The sequence below is a fragment of the Falco biarmicus genome, chromosome 6 (genome assembly GCF_023638135.1).
Source record: "Falco biarmicus isolate bFalBia1 chromosome 6, bFalBia1.pri, whole genome shotgun sequence".
In the NCBI taxonomy this organism is placed as follows: domain Eukaryota; kingdom Metazoa; phylum Chordata; class Aves; order Falconiformes; family Falconidae; genus Falco; species Falco biarmicus.
In genome coordinates, this window is record NC_079293.1 from 7,225,413 (window position 1) to 7,249,318 (window position 23,906).

Sequence of the window (23,906 nt, forward strand, 5' to 3'; positions counted from 1 at the left end):
TTTTTTTTCCTCTTTTTATTAACATTGCACCTTAGAATAAAATTGTGTATGATTAGTCTGTGCTGAACTAAGAAGGCATAGTCCTGACCTAGAATTATGAAATATGATTCCTCCATGCGGTGTTATTTTTTGTGTGTGCTTAGTGCTTGCATGTAGGTATTACCTGCGGCATTGGTGGAAGGGGGTGGTATTTGCAGGAGTCAGGCTCTGACCTGTTCTTTCATTTAGTCTTGTCAGAGTTGGAGCTTTACCTATTATTAGCTGCCTCTTACCCTCATGAGCTGCATACATGATTTCTTATGCAGGTAATCTTCTAGGGGCATTTCATCATGGTCATAAAAGCTTTGTCCTAAAACACATCACAAGCATGGAATTTCTGGCTTTCAGACTGAAGTTCATACCTCTTGATGGTACATTGCTGTGTTTTTTCTGGAGGGAGTACATCTGGGCTGTGAACAGGAGGAAATGAGGCCATCCCTACTCAAAACATGACTTTGAAAATGTTTGGCAGCAGATGATGTTTGGTGATTTTCTTTCCCCTCTTAGCACAGTCTTCTGAGGAAGACAGCTAGTGAGCCTCGGGGCTCTTCTGCAGACATCCTGAGTGATTTCTGTGCAAGAGTGCCAAAACTAAAGTACTGAGCGTGCCTGTCTCTTTGTTTCTTTGTCCGTTTCCCTCACGCAGTCCTGGATATTTCCGGAGGATCCCTGTCCTCATTTGGGTTGGTACTGCTATTTTTACACATTTCCACTATCTCTTGTGTAAGCTTAGAACAGAAAGTTCCCCCTCCATAAATCTGGAGGACTCAAATTTATCTTTTCAAGGGCATCTGCGCTCTGAACCAATGGGAACTGAAATTTCGATGGGTTTTGGCATAGGAGGATTATCTTCCTCACTATGCATCCTGCTGAGAGAGTCCTCTGAAACAAAGATGTTTCTTACTGATGCTTTTCATCACATGGGGAGGACAGTTTGTGTGCCAGTTATTAATGCAGTGTTTATTAGACCCTTCTTGTTTCATTTGTTAAAACAGTCATCTTGTGGATCTACGTGCAGAAGACTGGACAGAAAGTACATGATCCCAAGTTAAATGGCTTTGACTAATTTTTTCTCTCTAGTGCCAATACCACATAAAAGGTAAGCCATACCCTTTTCAGCAAATAAATTGTATCACTGCATTTTCAAAGTAGAAACAGTCTTTTGGTAAGTTGTATTTTCATATCAATAATTAGGACTTATACCAACACATAACCACGCTACTCTTCAATGTCTTCCTTTTTTTTCCTGACTTTTTAGAGAGATATTGATTCTATGCTAGCCCACAAATACTGCTTTCTGGTTACAAGCTTCCAGATTTCCTGAAGTAGTACATTCCTTAATGAAATGTACTTTAAGGGCAGAGATTTTATTTAGTTTTCACACCTCGATTTGGCCAAAGACTTGTGAGCATCACTGAAGTGCCAGCTAATACGCTATAGGAGAGGTCTACTCATTGTCTCTGTCCTACTGTATTCAAGCAGTATCTATCTACCAAAATTTTCCCCTTGTGAAACAGCCTCTGTCAACCTGCCAGATTTATACAGCTCCCTAATTGTCAGCATCCTTTGGCCCCCAAGGCAAAGCTTTAAGAGTCACTTGCTTCAATGAGAACGCCGTAACTTCCCCTAGTTCAGCACCTTTACAAGGGCAGACTACCAGATCCCACACAATGTCTGCAAACGGGTGTTACTTCATCTTTACCTCTTGTGCAAAATGATAGGCATAGTTGCCTCCCAGGGCCTTGGACATCCCTGAAGCAGTGGGCTACAGCTGACAATAGTTTGTGTATTGCATCCATTCCTGTGGACTGGAATTCTGCACCATTCTAGCACTCATTTAGGACAACACAGACAATGTGACAACTTCTGCCACATGAACAAATAGGAAGGTCCGAGATTTTTTCAGGTGTCTGATCAGCCTTTGGAACAGGAACTTGAATTTTCAGATTCACTTATCCAGATGGTGTGAAGCCCTTTGTGGATGATCCTAGTAATGTCAGATTCTCCAAGACAGTGCTCCCAGTAAAGCAAGACACAGCACTGATGCTGGTGGCTCCAGCATAAAGCAGGTGATAATTTTGGTTTTAAGATCCTTGTCTTGGAGACTCAAATTTTTTTGCAGCTGGTGATCTTCAGTGTATTAATGTCAGCCTTGCACCGAAGGGTCTCAATCTCTTGTCGTTTGGAGTGGCTTTCAGAGAAAGAACAGATTATTTTTAATCTTTAGGAACATACTTAGCAATAATAAATATGTTTCTGCTGTCGGTCTCAATTACTGCATATTTTGCTCCGGGCCTTTGGCCACCACATCCCCGCCTATGACATATATGCTGGTTTACTCCTAGGCTTCTCTCTAGAGAAATGCATCTGTTTTGCTGCAGGAGGTGAGGTAAATCTTTGAGTGCAGCCAAATACAGCCAGAAACTGTAAAGTTAGAAACTATCTGTGAAGAATAAATGGTCTGGGGTTTTGGTGAAAAGAGGTTAGGAATGGAGGAAAAGCCACAGCTTATTTATTGAAGCTGTTGTGCACACCTTCAGCGTCAGGCATGCTTTTAGACTGACAATAAAAGGTCCTTTCAAAAACCTTATATCTTATCTTGCGGTGTGCTGGGACATCCAAAGGACTCTCAAAGAGGGGGACAATTGCATGGATGCTGTGTCGTTAAAATGAAATTGCCCGTGCTGTTCACTGCGCAGCGGAGTCAGCTGATGGTTACCAACTTAAGCAGTAGCTGTGACTTCTTTGCTGAGTGCTCCTATGCCAGATACTAGTGCTAATTGCTATTTAACATCGATGTTAAACTTGCTGTTGCTGAGGAGTTCGTTGTTTGCAATTTTGGATGGCAGTCCTTCGGTTTTCATGGAAGTGTCTATTGTGAAACCCTCCTGGAGGAGGTAACGCTTCCCAAGGCAAGCATTGCCGGGGTTGCTTGGTAGGCTGCATTTACATATGGAGGAGCACTTAAAGGAAGAAGACTGGCTACTTCTCTGTAGCTGTTGGCTGCTCTTGGAGATACGAAGTGTGTGCATTCACAGGGTATCCCCTTGCCCTTCCGTGTGCTATTTAAACTTGCAATTCATTGCTTGGGAAGTACTAAGAAAAAAAGTGTGTGCTTCTCTCTCCCTTCCTAGGGCTATGCTGTGGAGGGGAAAGGACTTACTTCCAGATACCAGTGAGATAAGAAATGATTTTATGCATATGCTTACAAATAGGTATCACCAGCAGTAGCGATGTATGTGTTGACAACATGAGCATGTAGCAAAGAACTGTTACAGGTGACTAGTAAGCATTTAGTATTGGGTTTTTCAAAAATATTAAGATCTTCCTAGAGATCGAGGAATCCTACTCTCTTCTTCTATGCAGAGTTTTTTCCAAGTCCCCAGTAATTCCCATTGCTGTCTCCTGATACTGCAAAATGAGGTACCAGTAGTATTTTGGATGAGACACAAATGACTTAGAAACTGTACAGTGCTTTGTTAGCTCATTCTGTATATATCCCAGCCCATGCCCAGAGGATGTTTTCCTTTAGGGGTGTGCTTACACTGGAATTTCTCTTGTTTTCTGTACATTTGTGGCACGTCCTTAGGCACCACCCAGATCCCCTGCTGACATTCAGCAGCTTCTCTGTTCAAAATGCTGTCATTACTCAGCAGTCCAACATTGCCTCATTGTTGCATTCCCAATCCAAGATATAGTAGCTTTAAAAAAAAATTCTAAGTTATTCCTGCAACTGTATTTGTTGAAGTCCCATAAAGGAAGGAAAAACCCCAATGAAATCACTCTAACTTTGCAGTAGTTTGGATATTGTAACATCATAGTTTTGTGTCTCTGTCTAGAAGCTTTCTAAATAGGTAGGGTAAGTAGTTAGGTCTTAAAATGGAAAATTTAAAGGGAAGAGAGGGTGTAAAGATTTTGGGATGATTGTGTGTTTTCACGTATCTTGTGATTCTCTGTATTTATGACTAGATGCTTTTAGTTGGGGAGATTTTTACACACTGCTTTTGAAACAGCTGTATGCTGCTGCTGCTGCTATGAGGCTTCTGAATAAGGCAAGACAAAAGTTTTGGGGTAGAAATGAGCCCTTTTATTCTTGTATGGCATTTTCATCATTTTTAGCAAAGTTTTATAGCTTTTTACAACTGTTTTCTTAAGTACGCTGTTCAATAAAGTGTGTCAGCAGTGTGAATTATAATAAATTTAAATATAAAAAGACCAGGCCATAACAACTTTACCAAATCTATTGTAGAGTAGTATTAATGTAGTGTAGTGTGCAGTTGGGTGGGGGAGGTTTAGTAAGGTGTCTGTCATCTTGACCACTGCTCTCTGAGTTAAGTGGTCTCATTGCAAGTCAGTTCTGCTTTACGTAATAAGTATTAATTGAGTGATTAAATCACATGCAGTAAACCCAGTATTTTTTTAGAAACAGCTGTAAGTGTACAAGAGACTGCTGGGAGCATAGATCAAATGACAGACAAAACAGTAAGAAGGCATATAAACCAAACAAAAGCAAGGACTTCTAGCCAGAGGCAGACATTGATTGATGGGCCATAAATCAATCAGCAGAAATAAGGGATGACTCCAGAGAACCATTTACGGACAAGCGTGAAAAAACAAAAGCAAGCTTCAGTTTGCGCTGAATGAGAACCTATGCCTTTGGCAGAAAGATGGTCAAAAGCCAGTTCTCATTTTTGCCCCATTATTCCCAAAGCAAACCACATTTAACTTGAATTTCTCTTTAGTCTTAAGGAAAAAGGGAATTTAGGAGACATCACAATTTTATTTTAGTGTACTCTAGAATAAGGAAATTAAGTACTGTTTGGGACTTTTTGGTGGAGTGTTCCATCTAAGGGAACAGTTTACTGTTGCTGACGTGAAGCTCTAATGTTCAGAGACACAGCAGCACATTTCCATTTACAGATATTCACCATATTATGGCAGCTGTCATACAGTAGAGGGCATTTTTTTGTTTGTTTCAATTTTTATCCTGGAGTAGTTCTTTAGATTTGTGCTAAGCACATACAAATGTACAGGTCTGCTGCACTGTATGTTGGGTGGCAGGCAGTTCATGCGGCCTGTTTTAGGCAACAGTATGTCTTTGGGAGTCTTACCTAGCCATCCAGAATGAACTCCTTAAACATGACACGTAGATGTTTACTTCGGAAAGTGGAAACACAGAACACGGTTTGCTTTCTGTTCAATTAATCGATGTTTCTTCTGCAAATATCTAGAATACAAGCATGGGGGATTTGTGATTCTCAATTAAATAGCATATCTAAAAAGTCTTAAATTCTGCCCTATTTCCATTTGCTGCAAGCGATGTATCTACTTCTATTTTCAATTTGCCACTTCACATAGAATGTAAAAATACTCCAGTGCACGCACTGAAATGAGATTCTTCTTGAGGATGGTTGTAGCCTCGTTTGATGGGTGGTTGGTACATTGCATTCAAGTTTTACAATGAAACAAACGTCACCTTTGAAAGATGACTTAAAGTATGGCTTCTAGACTTTCAATGGCATTGTCCTCAGAAAAGCCGGTCCCTTTTTGTGAAATCGGGCTTGAGCGTTCAAGTCCCTTGAACAGGTAGGGAGCTCACAAATAATGGCTCAGAAACAGTTCTGCTCTGGCTACTAGATGATGCTTTTTGAATACCTCCATGACCCCATGAGACTGTCTCCAAGAGTCCTTGCTACGTCCGTTCCATATCCCGTGCTGCTTTGTTTCTTAGGTACATGGTAAATGCTGGCAATAGTATTAGCCGTTTGCCTTAGATGATATCATTGCATGCTGCATTTTTTCCCAAAATGTTGCTACTGACTTTATGAAATGAAAAATTTTGCATGGGGTCATGGCTGAATTTATATAAAAAGGAGGGAAAGTATAAGATCATTTTCCTCTAATGGATGAGGTTAATTTTTATGACAGTGGGACAGATACTTTCCAGACATTTAATGCTTAAAATGTGACCTTGGGATTCTATCTAGTAAATTTTTTTTCTCAAATTTTATGGTAAAGGCTACTAGTGATTTTTAATTGACTCAGAAAATCACTAGTTTAAACTTAAATATAGTAAATTCCCTATAATTAATTACATATTATATAGAAAATATAAACATTCATTTCGTAGGTTTTGCTGGTAAAATTTTAACACTCACTTTTTCCATGACTGAATTCAAAAAAGAACTGGTATGTTGGAACTTTGTTAACATCAGATAAAATAAGTCTTAAAAATAATCATGTGTGCCTCTTGGTTTTTCAGTCTGGTCCTGCAGCTTTTTCCCATGTTAAAAGCTGTTGTTGGACACAGTCCTAAAAATTTTGTCTGTCTCAAACATTCATGCGTGTTGTAAATTTAACAGGAAATAAGAGCAGAAATAATGCTCTGGTCAGGTTGTTTGCATTGTTCTATTTTTAAGGCTTGTATTTTTGAAAATGGAAAATAAGGGCATAAAATATTGGTAATTATTGTAGTTTTGCTATAGGTGCAGTAATTGTAACAAATTAGTTAAAATCGAGAGGCCAAAAGAAATCAACAAAAACTGGGTGTGAGATGGAAGTACAGCTGAACCCAAGGGACTGCTACCACAGTACTTTTTTGGAGTTCAGACTAAACTGATATATATTTGGGCCGGTTCTTGTAATATTCCGTTGAACTTTCTAAAATATTTTAGCTTAAGGTCGGTGTTAAAATTTGCTGCAATTTTAACTAAGACTCTAACCTGTAAGATTTCAGTCGTTACATGCTTTTTAAAGATGAGTGTCCCAAACGGTCAAACGGTTTGGGTTGGTTTGAAATGTAGTCAGGCTTAGTTCTGGGTTTTAGAAAGTTTTTATGGATATGTGTAGCCTAATCAAAACGTTACTGCTGAAACTACTTCAGTTTTTAAGTTTCCTAAGAAATCTGTCAAATAATGTTATCAAGGTATTCAATGATCCCAACCACTAAAATAAGTACACAAGGGAAATGAGCAAAATACCAGTTAAAAAAAATCATTACCAGCCTCTTATTATGAGAATAATGTGTTATTCCAAAGAACTGGAATTTGTTTAATACAAAACTAGACACATTTTCACTAGACAACGATTGATATATTTTGCATGTGAATTTATAAACAATGATCATAAGATTTTGAAGTGGTGAAAAGTAATATCTGACCAGGGAAGTCAGTTCTGTGACAGGTTTACTTGTTTAGCAGCGAAACTGTTACTTTGAAGCACCAAATCAGACCTGAAATTCTCCATCTGCTGTTGCAGCTTCAGATGTTTCCCAGTGGCCATCGAAGTCCAGCTTGTTGGTTGTGAGGGCAGAACAACAGGATAAATTGTCACGCACAAGTGGGATAGTTTTTGTCATTAGCGAACACTGAACAGTTGTCATTTAAATGCCATTTTAGGAGGTGGACACATTTTGCGTACAATCAGAAGTAAACTACGCCTATTCACATTGCTGATTACAGTAGAAAGAAAATCATTGTAGTTGACATGGTATTTATTTGGAAGATAATTTTGTCACCTTTTATTAACAAATATTTTGCTTCTAAATGCTCATACTTGGTGCAAATGTGCAAATAGCTATCTGAAAGCTTTGTGCTGTATGCCTTGCTCAAATTTCCCATTGTTTATCACAACAAGCTGAAAACTCCTGTTTTCATGTGGCTGAGATACGAGTAGCATGGAAGCAGGTGAGCAGCTGGATGAAAGCGTGGGGAAGAAGGGTGTGTGCAGATGCGCGTGCCCCGCTGCGCCTCGGGGTGTGGGAAGCTGAACAAAATGATGTCTGATGCAAACTCTCTTCTCTCTCCCGAAAATCCCACTTTGCAGTACTTTAGGCCATTCAGCGGTGGCTCAGTCCCAGTAAGGCTGAGCCCAGAGTCTTGCATGTGGGAGCTGCAGACCCCAAACGGGACAAGGGCAGGACAGGAGTGGATGCTTGTGGATTGCTGGGACCTTCCCACTGTTGTCCTGGCACCTGATGCTGCCATCAGTGCTGCACTTAAGCAGTTTGGTTGGCATCGATGGACTCATCTGTTTAAAATAAGCACCTGATTTCAGACCCAAGAGGTTTTTGAACACCAGTGCAGGTACCCTTTGTGCCTCCAGCTGCAGCTCTCCCTAGGCATGATCTTTCCTGCAGGTCTCTCAGCACTGCACTTGCCCTTGCTCTATATGATGGTGAGCCGAGGCATACATAAGCCAGCCGTATTAATCACTGAACAAACAACTGGCAGGAATATTACAGACAATGTGGGTGTATGAGAATCCAATCACATGGATTATTTTGCATTAATGAGTCTTCATGCTTCTCCCTCAGGTGATGCTCTGAGAGATTACTGATTCACTGTGAGATCCTGAGGAAGACACCGTATACTCTAGCAGGCAATAAACTCAAGCCCATTTGTAATTTTTTTTTGTTGTTTTTAACAGTCAAATATTAAAATCAAAATTTAAGCAAAAATGATTTAAATATAACTTCTGTGAATGGTAGGAGAGTAGTCTGTGGAAAAAATTGAGGCTGAATAAATCACTTGCCTTTCAACCCAAATCACATTATTTTTAATTTCTTCTGCTATTTTAGTAATTGTAGGGCACATTACTCATGCTGTGCCTCTATTTAATTCTCTTAAAAGTAAAGGTTTCTAAGTAATCGTATCATAGAATCATAGAATGGGTTGGGTTGGAAGGGACCTTAAAGATCACCCAGTTCCAAGCCCCTGCCATGGGCAGGGACACCTTCCACCAGACCAGGTTGCTCCAAGCCCCATCCAGCCTGGCCCTGAGCACTCCCAGGGATGGGGCACCCACAGCTGCTCTGGGAAGTTGGAAGAAAATGTCTGGTTTGTAAGGAATTAAAAATGGCTTCAATAACTTATTTACTGTCTTTTTGTCAATTCTCTCACTCAGAGTAATGCTTGTGATGTGAAAGCCTTCTTGCTATTTTTTTCTAAGATTAAATACTTTCTGTTTACCACCTGCATGTTTTAAGATAGATCTGTACTGTTTCAGAGTGTTATACCTACCTTTATGTGCCAAAATACAGGAGATGTAATTTCAGTTGCTGTCTGCTGATACAATTTCCACTGAAAGCAGTAGTAGGTTTCTGTGTGTGTTTGGAGTGGAGCACCATCTGCAAAACATTTGGTCTTGTGAACAGCAAACTCTGCTAGAACAGCTTTTTTCTTTTTACTGCTAACATTCTTTACTAAAAACTAGGGAAAATTCACATTCCATACCAAATTTTTACATCGGGGAAGCCAAGGCAAAATAGCTGCTCTACCTGACCCTGCTTGGGAAGGCGGCTTGGACTGGGTCGTCTCCAGTGGTCCCAGGTAACCTTGATGGTGCTGTCATCTCTGTGCCCTCAGGACATGGGTGTCGGAGATGTCACCAAACGCTGTACACAGGCAGCTGAAGCCTGGGTGAAACACCTCTGCTCTGTACGTGGATGCTCGCTGGCAATCTTGTATGACAGGTTTAACTCAGACGTTTTGACATCAGCCTGCCAGCCTCCTGGCTTGTTACCTCCTAGCCCTGCAGCTCTTGCATTAGGAACTGCTCTGTCACTGAGACAAACTGAGTGGTTTCCTTGGTTCCTTTTCAGCAGGCAAGGTGAGCTCTACAAATGGAAGATAGTGTCTCTCTCTTTTCAGAATTGACTTCTTCATTAAAGTGAAATTTGAGTAGGATACGCCCTAAGAAGAAGCATTTTTAACGTCTTCACTTTTGTCCTTGTTAGTAGTTATTGAGAGCAAATGATGGTGCTTTAAACGTCAGTGAAAACTGGCTTAAAGGATGCTATTGTCTAAATACTGGAAATTTTCCATGTTCCAATGAGCCAGGGCAGCACAAGTTGTTGAAGTAAATAGATGGACAGTGATCTCACTTGTCTGAGTACTTCACAGTTTAAATAACGTTTAAAAGGTTTTTTAAAAGAACATCATTAGCATTGCAAGATTCCTAGTAGATACATGGTTGGTGTTGTTAGTTGATGGTTCTTTGCACAGTTAATATTAGGATAAAATAATACAAACATGATAGCTATTGAAGCAGAACAGTGGGTTATTTTTTGTCTTGAAAATGAATGGGTCTGGCTCTGGCAAATCGTTCTCTCATTCACAGTCTTCAAATAGTTCTATTTGTGTCTATTAGAGTGTAATTAATGCAGTTATTTATTGAGCAACTGTCAGAAGAATTTAAGTAGCTTCTGGAGCAAAACAGCTCTGGCTCTATACAATTTCTCAAAGTCTGCTTTTTCAAACAAACGCATCCCATTGAATTGCTGTTATGTGGTTAAGAACAATACATAAAAGCTGGTTGTGTAGGTGAATGATACCTTAGGAATATAGTTAAATCATCAAATTCATGTTTTTAAGAAGTGAATATAAAGAAGTTCTACTCTGTTGCTGGATGAAAAGAATACATCTTTACAGTCTGAATATTTAAGATCACAAAATGCTGTGCTGTGCTCTTGCAGGTGAAGAAGGTGAAGGACTAATTAAAAAACAATGTTATCTAGATATACAATAATGAGTATTTTATAGAAGTCATGCAAAAAGTCTGCAATGACAAAGTCCATGAAGTGTTGCTTTTACTGTGAAGTACTCTTAATTTTCATTTGAATTAGTTTGAGGTCCATGTTATGGTTTCCAAAATGAAGTAGAGACTTTTGAATTATTAGCAAAGCAACAAGCTATAATTGCTTCTTGTGCCATGTAAAATTGGTTTTAAAGTTTTGCTATGTAAGGCTTATAATGTTTTGCTCAGGTTATTTTAACAATGGAATGTATTTTGTGTTGAATGAGAGCAGTTGGGGAACTGCTTCATTGGGTTGCTTTTTGTTGTACAAAGGTCTGACTTCATTGCCCAGGTCTAGAATCTGAGTTTACCTGATTGGCATTCTGACAAAGTGAAAGCAGAATGTTTCAAGCAAAAAATGTTCCTTGTGCAAAAGTCTTTATATGCTCAAAGTAGCAACGTAGAGATTACACACTTTGGCAGCAAAAATCAGGCTCTCGGAGGGCTGGGAGAGTCCAGATTTGTTGGAGAAAAGTTAATAGGATGGCATCTCTGTGCAGGTTTTTTCTCTTTTCCTTTTTCATTTGCCTTCAGTCTGTACTGCTATGGACAACTTGTCCATTTTTACTCTCACCACTGTGTTGTGTTGCAATTTATAAAATATATGCTGTATGCAAGCTCTGGAACCTGTTTCAGATGCAGAAGGGCAGGTGGGGCAACGTCTGTGTGATCTGTCCCCTGCCCGGAGGTGGATCAAGAGCGTTATGGCTTTCTGTGTTGCAAGTTATTGAGCAGCAGCCCGGGGTTCCCCACTTCCCCAGTCCTACATGTGGTGGAAGGAACGTGCTGATACCTGAAGTCGGTTCTGTGGGCGGCTCTGGCTGTATTTGAAAATGCACCAATCCAGCTGCATTGCATTGTTTTGCCAACGGAGATTGCTGGAAGTAAAACACAAGGTGTGGGCAGAGGAAGTCCATCTGGGAGTTCCTGCAACCCATGGGGTTGTTTGGACCAGCTCTTCTGACTATAGTGCTACCTGGATGAGGCTCGTTGAAGTGCGCAGTGTCCATCGTCAAAGGGGCAATGCAGAGGCATGGACTTCAGTCGAAGCTCTTAGGCAGGGCTGAGCATAGTGCGGATACCATATTTACTTTTATTCTTGGATGTGCAGCATCTGGAGCACTGCAGCTTGCTGAGGCTTGCACCAAAATAATCTACCTACCCTAGCTGTCTTTTTTTTTAAAAAAATATTTTATTACTATCGTTATCATTATTACTTATTTTTAAATAATAACACCTATAGTAAAGATTCCAGAGCATCTGAATCTTTGTCTCACTGGAGTTATGTGCCTTTTACTCTTCCAAACCCCATCCTTTCTATTCTGAAACCTTATTCCCCTGCGGTCATATTTTCAAATGCCAGGCTTACAGCTGCTGTCTTTCAGGTTAGTTTCATCACTTTCCTGCTCTTAAGGCTAATTCACCTTGTAGACTGTACTGTTATTTAAGTGCCCTGAACTTACTTGTCTCTGCTACGTAGATGCTATTTTAAACTGTAGTAACTGTTAAAGCACTGCCCTTACCAACAGGGATTGATAAGCAGCTTTGATGGACTTGGGCATGTGAAAGTGCTACCCAGGCGGCCGAGGCTGGGTAAGGAGTGCCACAAAACAGCATTTTCAGAAGGGAGACTTAAAATAAGACTTAATCCTGGTTTGCTCCTATAGCTGAAGATTGACTGTTGAGACCCCTCGATATTTCCCGTTTACAGTGATTATGAACACTGTATTTTGCTGTATTTTAATTATTTCCTTACATCCCTGTGCCAAATGGGGCTTCTGAGTCACTATTAAAATTTATGATAAGGCTTCCATTATTCTTTTAAGTATAGCTAACTGGAGTTGGCAGATGTTAGCATCTCTCTTCCAGAATACTTGAAGTCACTTTCTTCTAAAAGGTAACTATTTATAATCAGTCATTTAGGAGACCATACGCCAAGCATGAAACAACAGTTTATAAATAAACTTTTATGTCTTTTCTGAGTTAATATTTTCTTCTCCAATGTCCTTCATGTACTGCTAGTACTTACCTGTTTTATGGACTATATCTTGCTTCATGTACATGTCCAGGCTTTCAGAGGTGTTACCGGTACGTACTCTTTTCTTAATGCTCCTGTCCTATTTTTGATATTGGGTTTTGAATTAATCTTTTTTTTTTTTTTTTTTTCTTCTTACAAACTTTTCTGTTTGCATATGGGTTGAATATGCGATGTCTAGAGAATGTAAAGCCCAGGTTTCTGTAATACTGATGAATTCAGGATGAAGGTCAGCAGCAGTTGCAATTTCGGCATCAACTATATTATTTACTGAAAGAAATGCCTGTGCACTATAAGGTAATGAAATTCACCCCTGTACAGGGGGAAAGGTAAAAAAATAAATAAATCCGTGAACAGCTGCATTTCTTAAATCAGTCCACCAGCTGTATTTATTAGACCTCAGAGGTCTTGGAATGGATGTTACTATGCAAAGGAACTTGGTAAGGTAAGATGTAATTAAAAGTTTGAGTGTATTTTATATGATGATGGGATACCGTATTAAACAGCTACAATAGGAAATGTTGTTATTTCTTGGTGAAAAAATAGCAGAACATTGGGGCGGGGGGGGATATAAGTACTCTTAGTTTCTAGTACAATGTCTGTATTGTACCACTTATAGTCTCGACAAAAATAGGAGGGAATTTCAGCAGGGACTAGGGAAATAGTTTACCTCTTTCTTACAAAGTGCAGGAGTTTGGGGAAGTCTAGGCTCAGAAATAGACTGAGGCTGGTCCCTGAGATTTTTTTATTGTTATTATTATTGTTAAGCTTGTTGATGTAGGCCGCCTGGGGAAGTGAAGTCACTTCTAATGTAATTCGATGTACAGTTCATAATTCAAATAACAGTTTTGAACATGTAAGGTTGTGAGAAAAGTTTGAACTTTTTTCATTAAAAAATATTTGGCATTTTCTGAGGCATGTTAGATTGCCTCCTGTTATTAAAAGAAGAGGAAAGAAAGGATTTTTCTGTTACTATGACACATTTTTCTAAACTGTTCTTTAATAGAAAATAGACAAATACATTGTTGGTGGGACATTAGTTCCTTGAAGGATAATAAACAAGCATGCCATTTAATTCTGTTTACTTTGTTTTCATAGATCAGTGATCTAATAAACCAGAGCCAAATTATGTGATGCAAAATGACCTCCACATAGCTGGTAAAATCTGCTAGAATGTAGTGAGCTCAGTGACACAAAATAGATCCACCCTTTGTTGGGTGGGTCTCGGTGCCCTAGTGTTGGGTTCCCCCTCACTCTTCAGGGCTCTGGTCTTACTGGTGGTGGGACAAGAAAGGTGGCATAGTTAATTCTTTACATAATTATTCCTCTGCTGAAGTTTCATATATTGTCTGACTGTTTCAAGTGGGCATAGGTAGAAGTGATCCCTTTGGCTAGACGGGTATAAACCAGTGCTGAACTGGAGGCTGAAGGGCCAAAGTGACTGAAGATGAGCCCTTCTGCATTATGTGCTCAGGCAGGTTCCACGTTGATCTGCATTGTGCTAGGTTCAAAATGAACACATTAATTTGAAGACTAATCTGCTGCTGCAAGCTTCAAGTAATTTTCAAGTCACATTTTGCTTATTGGCCTTTTAAGCCTCAGCAGGTCTCATTTTGTTGGCTTTTAAGAAAAGATATGTGTAACAGAGTTGTCAGTTTAAATAGAAAGGACGGTACCATGTCGTAAAAACCTATGCTTGCTTTTACAGTGAGCTTGCCAAGCTGGGCTGCTCTGCAAGTGTGTACAGGACAACTTAAGCCCACTTTCCCATGAGATGGCTTTGTCAGATATTTGAATATGTGCATGCTGAAAAACAAGCAGCATATTTTTCCTCATCTTTTTTTTTATTATTATTTTTAAACAAAACCCTATATTTAAGCAATATTTTCTGTATCTTGCTTCTTTCTCCATGTGCTGAAATGTTACTTGCCCATGTGCAGTAGCAGCCCCATCCTGAAGCACTGTGTCAGACAAGATGCACATCACATGGGCTGTCTCTTGCTCTGCATCCAGCAGAGCAGGGTCTGCGTCACTGCCATGACAGCAATTATTACTAAGATTATACTCAAGTGTATAATTTTGTCTTATTTCTGGACTGAAATACATAATCCAAATGAAATTGTGTAGCTTGCCTCTTTCTTGACGCTTCTCACGGCTGTGCTATGCCAGCCAAAAAGAACTATAATGTCTGCTAGGTAGCTAATGGTTGGCTACCTTGTCAGCTTGTGTCACCCTGTCCCACTTGTAATAACCTCATGGGTTGGTGCCTTTCCTGAACATAGCATGACCTCATGAAAAATTAAAAATACATAATGCTGCCTTTTGGTGGTTGTCTGCAGGTAGAATTGCCAGCAAGTTCAGTCTTAGTAACGTAGGTTGAATATTCTTGTGGCTGACGCCGTTGCAAGCTGGGGTTCCTCTTGCAACTTGGTGCAGCTTCTCGCGGAGGACACCTTAAAGGAGAAAAGTGCTTTAACTAAGGGAATGAGAGATGATGAAAATAGATCCAGATAAAAGAATAAAAGATTCTTACCTCTTATTCTGTGCCCTTAAATCTAGGGTTATCTTCTCACTCAGGGCCATTTGTCCAGAAACGTGTCATTAATCTACAGAAAGAATGGAGGGAAGGGGCGAAGGAGGGGAGTGAAATGCTTTTGACATGAGTGTTTACACTTCAGCCCCTATTTTTCATTGTAGTTTGAATGTGATCCTGCTTGGACAGATTTCTGAAATACGCTCTCAAAGCTTATTCAAAGGTCCTTACAAATGTTTTAACAAAAATTCCTTCTGGAGTAGCCACCCTGCCTTTATTTTTCTCTGCCGGGGATTTTATTCATGGAGACCTCTCTCCTTAGCTTGCAAGGAAGAGGTCATTTAACCACGCTGGGCTGAGCTCCAGCTCTTCAGAAAATCAATACAAAATCTTGCTTCATTTAACACAAATCTATTAGGCCAGTGTGAATTGGAGGGTGGGGGCAAGGAGAGGGGTGATGGCTCTAGGTGGCTTTCCTCCTGCGCTCTTCGTTTCTTCCTTTCCTTTCACATGCTCGTCTCTCACAACTGACTGTCTCCGAGGCTAGCAATTTTGCTAAGCTGTATTTAATGATTTGACAGTTTACACAATGTTTTATAAAGTGTCTCACTGTACAACACATGAGAAAGGAAGCATCCACATTTATTTTGCTTTGCTGCTTTATGGCGTTTCACTGTTAGGGCCATCTTTTTTCAGGTAGCTGGCTCACAAATAGAAATGCTTCTATGTTGTAAATACCACAACTTCTGAAAAGTGCTGTAAATATTAACCCTCCTGCCCCTGAGGATGGTCATTTCCGCTGGGGTGTAAGAATTAGTCTGCTGACAGGCATTACTTATTAAGAAACAACTGATGTAATCATCTGGTATGTTTGTTCTGAGCAAAGGGAATAGGCACAGAAGAGGAATTAATTGGGAATGGCAGGATCAGAGAATTCCCAGTTCTAGGGGGAAATGCATAAAATGAAATTTGAACAGTTAAAAATATCTGACCAGAAATGGCTGATTATTTTTTTTTTTTCCTTTATACAGTGCATATGTATGTTCCCTTTTAGAGCATGCCAGTTTTTATTTAATTAGCTACCTGAGGTTGTGGTTTCTCTTTCTGAATCATTAGCTTTAAGATTAAGAAATACTTTGGTTAATTGCAGTGTCTCTTACACTGCCTTTTGTCCAAAATAATAATTTATGTTGTCTATTTTTGACATGAAAGAGGGGAGGAAGACACTTAAATGTGGCATTCACTATAAAATTCAACATTAACAATATAGAATATGTGATAATTTATATGTACAAATACATATATAATCTAATATGTATGAAATATATAAACATATGAAATGAAATATAATGTTTGGAGTAATTTTGGTGTCTTGACTAATATACTTTTTAAGGCTGCAGGATATTTTTTGCTTGACTTGGAATACTTGTGGTCATATCTGATAAGCATTTCCCTGAGTTACTAGTTTTATTTAGGTGCACATGGTCATGTACCCACTTCTGTGAGATGGGATATATTATAATAGACTTAGATTTAATTTAATTTTCAGTATTCTTCTCTGATTTTTACGTTATAATTTTTATAATACATGGATGAAATCCTTTAGAATAATTCCAGATGACAACTCCTTATACTTACTAATGCATAGTTTAATGACAGGAAAGCATCTTTGGCATGCACTTCTTCATTGATGTTTTCTTCATGGTTTTTGAGAGTGAATGTAGCGGGAGAATATTTTCCCACTATCTCGCATGAGCAACGTAGATAAGAAATGGAATTCAGTCTGAGTGGACCTGGATGTATGTCTGCATGTCAAGTAAAATAAATGAAGAATGAAATGCTGAAGAGTAGGATAAGATACTGTATTGATTTTTCTTCTATAATAAATAAAAAATGAAATGAGAATTACACTTTTCTGTCATTTTGTTTTATACTCTTCTGTACTGATGGAACTAAAGGCCAACTTACAAACGCTCTTCAAAGTAAAAATTTGGTAGGCTCATCACTGTAGCATGTGCTGCATGCTTTCAAATCAAAGAGAGAAGTAATGGACTGTTTTCTGACACTGAATGCTCTTAAATTATTTTATCGAATGACAAAGGACGGTTTTGCTCATAGATTAAAACTTAGGCCTGTTCTTGTCTGTGAAAGTTAGGATGGCTGGGGCACTAGTGATCACTGTCATACGATGAACATGTTTTGTGGTCTGGGACAATTAACAAACACATTTGAACACATCAAGTGCTCAGTAAGCTTTAAAATCAAACTTGGCAATTTTCAGAAATGACTCTTACAGGCTCTTGCTGGTCAGTGGAGCTTTACTGAGTGACATGTTCTCTGACTAATACTAAATGCAGACGTTTAATTTACTCATTCACACAAAATCGAGCACTTACTATTGAACTGAATCTATGTACTTTGCAAACATTTGCGTAGAGTTAATTTATTATTTAATAGATTTATACTGAAATATTTAATTGCCTGCTTATATGAAAAGTATTTTTTTATTTGCAGAGGTCTTTTTATTACTATCCATGACCGAGGACACATTGCTACATTGCTTAAGTCCTGGCCAGAAAATATTATCAAGGTAAGTTCAGTTTTAGTTGCATGACAAAGCTGACATCTTTCTGCACCCAAGGCAACTTGGTTAAGATGTTTTTATAAGCTTTTTATCAATTAGATTTTGGTGATTTCTTAGCTCTTTTTTTAAAGAAACGCCATTGCAGCCAAACTTTGAGGGCTTTAAAACCTTGTTTGTTTAGGTATAGGCATCCTATACTGATTAATCCGTCAATTACATTGAATATTATCCTTTGAAAAAAAACCCTGATTGTTTTTCTGCGTTTCGGGGAATCACAGAGTGGTTGAGGTAGGAAGGCACCTCTGGAGATCATCTAGTCCATCCTTCCTGCTCAAGCAAGGTCAGCCAGGGCAGGTTGCTCAGGGCTCTGTCCAGCCTGTGGGTTTTGATTTCCAAGGGCGGACACTCCACGAGATCTCTTGGCGACCCCTTCTAGCGTTTGGGTTAATAGTTCTCCACGCATGATACCTGATGGGCTTTCTCACAAAAAATACTAAATTTCCAACTAAAATGGTTTTTCACAGAGTTTGACAAGGAGATTAGTGTGTTGTCAGCTGCTTGCCATACTGACCACTTCTATCCTGTACTACGAAAACCCTTCCTTTATAGCACAGACAGTTTTGTGGGGTTTGCTGAGTTATTGTATTTCTGTCAATGAAAACACATACTTCCTCGTATGTATAAGTATGATGGAGTGTGTTATTTGCTCAAGGGAAGAAGAAATACATCTTTGAAGGGTAAGAACGAGGTGGCTGTAGACGGCCCTGTCAAAGGCCAGCAGGAGTGGCTGGCTCAGGTTCTGCTGAAAACAGCCATGACAAAACCCAGGAGTCTGGGGTTCTTCTTTTTTTGTGGATAACTTCCTTTCCCTTCCTATTCTGTTCTCATACTGTTGACAGAAAAATGTAAGAGGGAACAATGCCAGTTCCCTTGTAATGTAATACTAAATATTTCTCCTGTGTATTCTTAAAAAACTTATATGAAAGTCCCTTTTCCAATGAAGCAAGAGTCTAAAAGAGTGTAACAACTGCCACAAAATACAATAAAACTGTTCTGGGCCTTTGTTGTCCTATTGATTTTTTTTGGTACCTGTTAAAACTCATATTAAAAAATCAAAAAAATGATGGTAAGAAGATAATGGAATACTTAGTACATAGAAAGGAATACTTAGTACATAGAAAGAAAGAAGTGATTTTTACAGTGCTTTTGTTTCTTTCTCCAGGCTATTGTGGTGACAGATGGAGAGCGTATTCTTGGTCTGGGAGACCTTGGCTGTTATGGAATGGGCATTCCTGTTGGTAAACTGGCACTTTATACGGCATGTGGAGGAGTAAAACCTAATGAGTGTCTACCAGTGATGTTGGATGTGGGAACAGATAACGAGGTAAATACTTTTCTGGGGTGTAGTGAGCGTTAGCTTTTTGAAGGGAAGTACATAAAAGTTGAATAGTAAAAGGTTGTTTTTCTGTGTTATGGTACCGCCTTTGGTTATGTGCAAACTGAAAACTCCTATGCAAAAGGTATCAACCTAATGGACAGTACAAATACACTCATCCTAATGCACAGTGTAGATTGGTAAGGCTCAAGTAATTTAAGGACGCAGTTGTCTGTAAAAACGTGCTGCATAATTGTACACATTAAAAAGCGGTAAGGGAAATTAGATTTCAAGAAGATGGGGACAATAGAGTTAAAAGTTCAATTTAAGGCAGCATTCTTTCTCCACTTCTGCTGCAGAATTCCTCTGCAGTGACTTCAGATGGGAATTCTGACTGTGCCCCTCATTTTGGTGAACAGCTTGAAGCTATAGCCTGATCTGTGCTGGGAATGTGAGTCTATGTACTTCAGTTGTACGTTGACTTTAGCTATAGAAAGCACTGCAATGTTATGAGTTTTCCCCAAATGAGGTCCTAGTGCTTCAAGTAAGTGGACCTTGCCCTCTTTAACTTGGCTTCCCATTTGTGTGAAGTGCAGAGATTTAAAGTTGTTGAACATTGGCTCTGTTGTTTCCAGGGCTCCCGGGATTACTAGTTAATTACTTGGCCCCTGTTCTTCCTTCTTTTTTTTCTGAAAGAATACTTGAATTAGTGACTCTGAATGATGTCAAATTAACTATCACCAGCAATATCATTGTGCTTTAGCAGAAGTAAACAAATGTTATATTATAAATGATGCAAGTATTAAACTTTGTGCATGACAAATGTATCAGAGGTTTATGTGTATTATAAGTAAATAAAGCATTCCTGTACCAGTAAATTTAGCTGGGACTTCTGGATTGTTGGGTTGGGTGTGTGCATCTTCAGCTTTATACACACACCTCCACCCCTGCCCAGCCGGGATAGCTTAGACAATACATCATGAAAGCATTAATGAACGGCGGAATAGCCTGCTACCCTCTCTTTATCCCCCAAGACCCCGCTTCCGAAAGCAAACTTCTTTGTGAGATGTATCTGACCACTGTAGCGCGTAGCCATACCAAATCACATACAAGTCTCATTAGCTATAAAGTGTTTTTATTTCTGGTTTGAGCAGCTGGGCTGGTTCTTTAATCTGTTACTGAATGTTTCTAGGCAGGTAATTGTATTCTGATACTGCAGTAGGCTTTAAATTTTGCTTTTTTGCTTGAATTTAATTGTAATTTTCAGTTTTTCATAGCACGTTATTTTCTGGAAAGATATCTTACACACACAAATAGCTAAACAAGCTTACCCATACCAGTAGCTCAACTCTCATGTCACTCTTCTTGTGACTAAGCAATGAGTTCAATGCGTATGAAAGAGTGGCAAACCTAAAGTATTACAAGATGCATAAAAATCATGTGAGCTGGGGTTTGTTGATGCTCTGAAACACCTGCCTTCGGATCAGGAGAATGCCTTTTTGTTGTTTCTCTTTAGAATATGACTTCTGATTTTACAACCGTATTACGAACTGCTTCAGTTCAGTTGTACAGTGCAGTTAGAGGCTGAGCCTGTTTGAGTCCCCAGGCAGCACGGCAGTTAGCAGGGCAGCACAGGACTGCTTCTGCCGGGCTGCTTTTTGTGTCTGCCCTGGCGCGTATCGAGCTCAGACATACGTGTGCTGGCCAACAGCCTAAAATACCCAGCTAAATTTACTGGTACCAGAGACCTTAAACTAAGTTTGAATGAATGGGGGGTTGAGTAAAGAGTTATTTTTGTTGTTTTTTTCCAGTGCTGTAGCAGATGCAAGGAATTATATTAGCTTACGTATCAGTGCCGTTTATGCTCATCTGGGTTTTTGCAGGGGTGAGGAGGAGTCGGCAGCATGAGAGAAATCAAGGCTGTGCATCATGGTTAGGTTATGGTCGAGTCCAGAGGCAGCACAATTGCTCTTGCAGGGTTGTGCTAGACTACATTTCGAAACGTAGATGTTTGGTGGCTTTTTTTCCAGTAGGAACTGGTTGCTCAGATGCTTAAGCATTTATTCAACAGCTGTAACTGGGAATGAGACCTCTGAATTCTGCTGCTGGGTTATGAACAGGTGGGACTTTATTGCTGTACCCCTTGACTGAAGAGATTACATGGGCCTGATAGTGTTAATTAATGGGACTGTGGGTGTAGTTCCCTGGCTACTTCAAAGTCAGGGATCCTAGGGCACCAGCTCTCTTAATTTCTGCCTTCTAACACCCTCCCGGTCACCCAGCAGCATACCCGTGTCCCCTCCCTAATGCTGGTGTTCATGTAACCAGGTGGTGAGCCACTGCAGAAAACTGAAACGACTGAAAAGCAATCACATTTTTCTGGCTAAGCTGATGTATTAGGTCAAGCTGCTGTGGAATTGCACTGCAATTCCTTATCTTAAAATCTAAACCTCTTGGACAAATAACTGTATTTTTATGCTAGATTTTCTTACTCTGACCAGGGTTTTCCATAATAAGATACAATAGAAATCACTCATATCTTGAGCACATATAAATAGTAATTATGCTGAACGTGTTTTTTTAAATGTGCAGATGTTTTCCATTTAGATTAGTTCCTTCTCCCATTCTGTGGGGGCCTCTTTAAAATAAGTTTTAAAACGTATTTTTGGCAACTATAATACAGTTGTGCACAACCTGCAAATTCTCTAGAAAATTAAGTCTTACTCTAAAGCAGATTGCAAAAAAACCTTCACAAATTCTCATCCTGTGTTGTTTTGCTGTATACAGGACTCAAAACAGAAACTCTGAGGAGCAACTCGCTTGATTTCTGATGATTATTAAAAGCCTTATTACCATTAGTGTTAGCAGAGGGATTATTAGCTGGCGTATTATCCTGCTACTTATAAAACAAAGGAAAGAGAAGAGAAGCAAAGCATTTTTGTACAGTTGCCTAGATAATAAGCAAGAGAAATGGAAACTAATTGTTTATGGGTAAGAATGGACTTAGTAGAAAGACTTGCGTGACTAAACTAGTAAATTACTCCATGTAATCAGTGTGAGACTGAGAGTCCAGAGAAGTGCTGTTGACTACTGCCAAAAATAACATACCTGTTTTGTAAGGCATTGGCACATTGGAGGCAAGTAATTGCTGATAGGACGTTTTTATCCAAAGCATTTAAAATGTTATTTGGAGTACCATTAGTTATTTAGTACAGACAGTCACAGTCTCACTAAAAATGCCTTACCCAGTAGCCGTGCATGTTTCAAGTGTGAGGATGGTGCTTCTTAGGTGGCATTTCAACCCAAGTAAAACATCCTCAGGCACTAGACTCAGTATGAAAGTGTTGTAGGAAATCCTGAGGTGATGCAATCTCTGTATTCTGGGCATTCATCTAGCGTTATAGAGGTAAAGGTTAATCACCTTGAAATGGTTAAAGATACAAACTGCAGAAGAAAAAGAAATGGTTGTCAAGGTACAGGCAGCTACAACTTAATGGAGACCTACCCGAAACACATGTACTCAGCACTGTAAGCAGGATGGTTTAAGGAATGGAAATACTTAAGCCAAGTCAAGGGAAAATGTTTAAATGTTACAATATGAATAATGATTGTTTGCTACTTAAAACATGCTATTAAACTCTCACAAAATAAACAACATTGAGGCAAGCCTGTTGGTTAAAAATCACCCTAGCTTACAGGGATGTGAAAACTGTCAGTTTAAAAACCCCAACCGAACAGCAAAACCCAATAATAGAAACCAAGTTAAAAAACTGGGTTTACAGGCAATAAAAAAGCAAAAGACACTAAAGAAAAGAAACTTAATCCGTATTAATTGTGAACAGTAAGAATGAGATTTTCTGTTGTTCCTGATGCTTTACCTTAATGGTAGTACTTATAATACTGTGGAAGTAATAGATTGTCAGTATAAACGTGGTAGATATTTTTAAAATGTCAGTTTTATCTATCATGGCAAGAAGTCTTTTTTTTCCATTTTGTTAACAGCAAATTAATATGTTAAACCAAAGCTTTAAAAATTTGTCAAGATCCTTAAATCAGAATGTCAAAATAAAGCTTTGGCCAGTTCTTTTTAAAAAAAAAACTCTGGTAAAAGCTTTCTGGACCATGCTGAGCTGGCTGGGGAGTAAATACTGGGGTTTTTATTATATCTGGGATGAACTGAGAGGTTCAGGAAGAATGGATTAAAGTTAAGACTGTTATTTAAAATACAGTGGTCCTGGTGCTGTAACCTTAGATAAAGAGTTAAGTAAAATCAGAAAGTTTGACTCATCAAGAATTGAGGGTAAAATAGCTATTGCTTGGAATGGGCTTATTAAAACCAAATGTAATCTAATGTTAAAGCGAGTTTGCAGATTTTTGGCTGACTTATTTTTTACCTTCAGTAACACATTTGAATTGATAATGTTCCTTTTAAGAAACTGGACCAATGAAAAAACAAAGCAGGCCTCCTGTGTTACTAAAAGAATGTGATTTAAAACATATATTTCTGTGAGGAATAATAAAATAGTTGTGGTTTTATGGTATTTCAGGGGGTTTTTTTCAGCTCTGCAATGTTTAGTATCTCTATCGATGATTTCGAGGCAATACTTTTAGTGTCCGAGGGTCATAGACGAGACGTGGTTTGGTTAAAATGCTATTATTCAGCCAGAGCAGGAATGGAATCTAGGAAGAGTGATGGCTCATGTTATATAGAAGTCAAACCAGTGGTGAAAGGATTTCTTCTGACCATAAAAATCTTAATCTAATA

The 23,906-nt window shown here is 39.1% G+C and overlaps 1 protein-coding gene across 1 annotated transcript in view; it reads left to right on the top strand.

Annotated features, from left to right (window-relative positions):
• ME1 (malic enzyme 1) overlaps window positions 1-23,906 on the top strand; it is a 185,283-nt gene that overhangs the window by 61,948 nt on the left and 99,429 nt on the right. Inside the window, exons 4-5 of the mRNA XM_056343876.1 lie at window positions 17,697-17,772; window positions 18,989-19,150. Coding sequence (XP_056199851.1) covers window positions 17,697-17,772; window positions 18,989-19,150 — 238 coding nt within the window. The remainder of the gene's footprint in view (window positions 1-17,696; window positions 17,773-18,988; window positions 19,151-23,906) is intronic.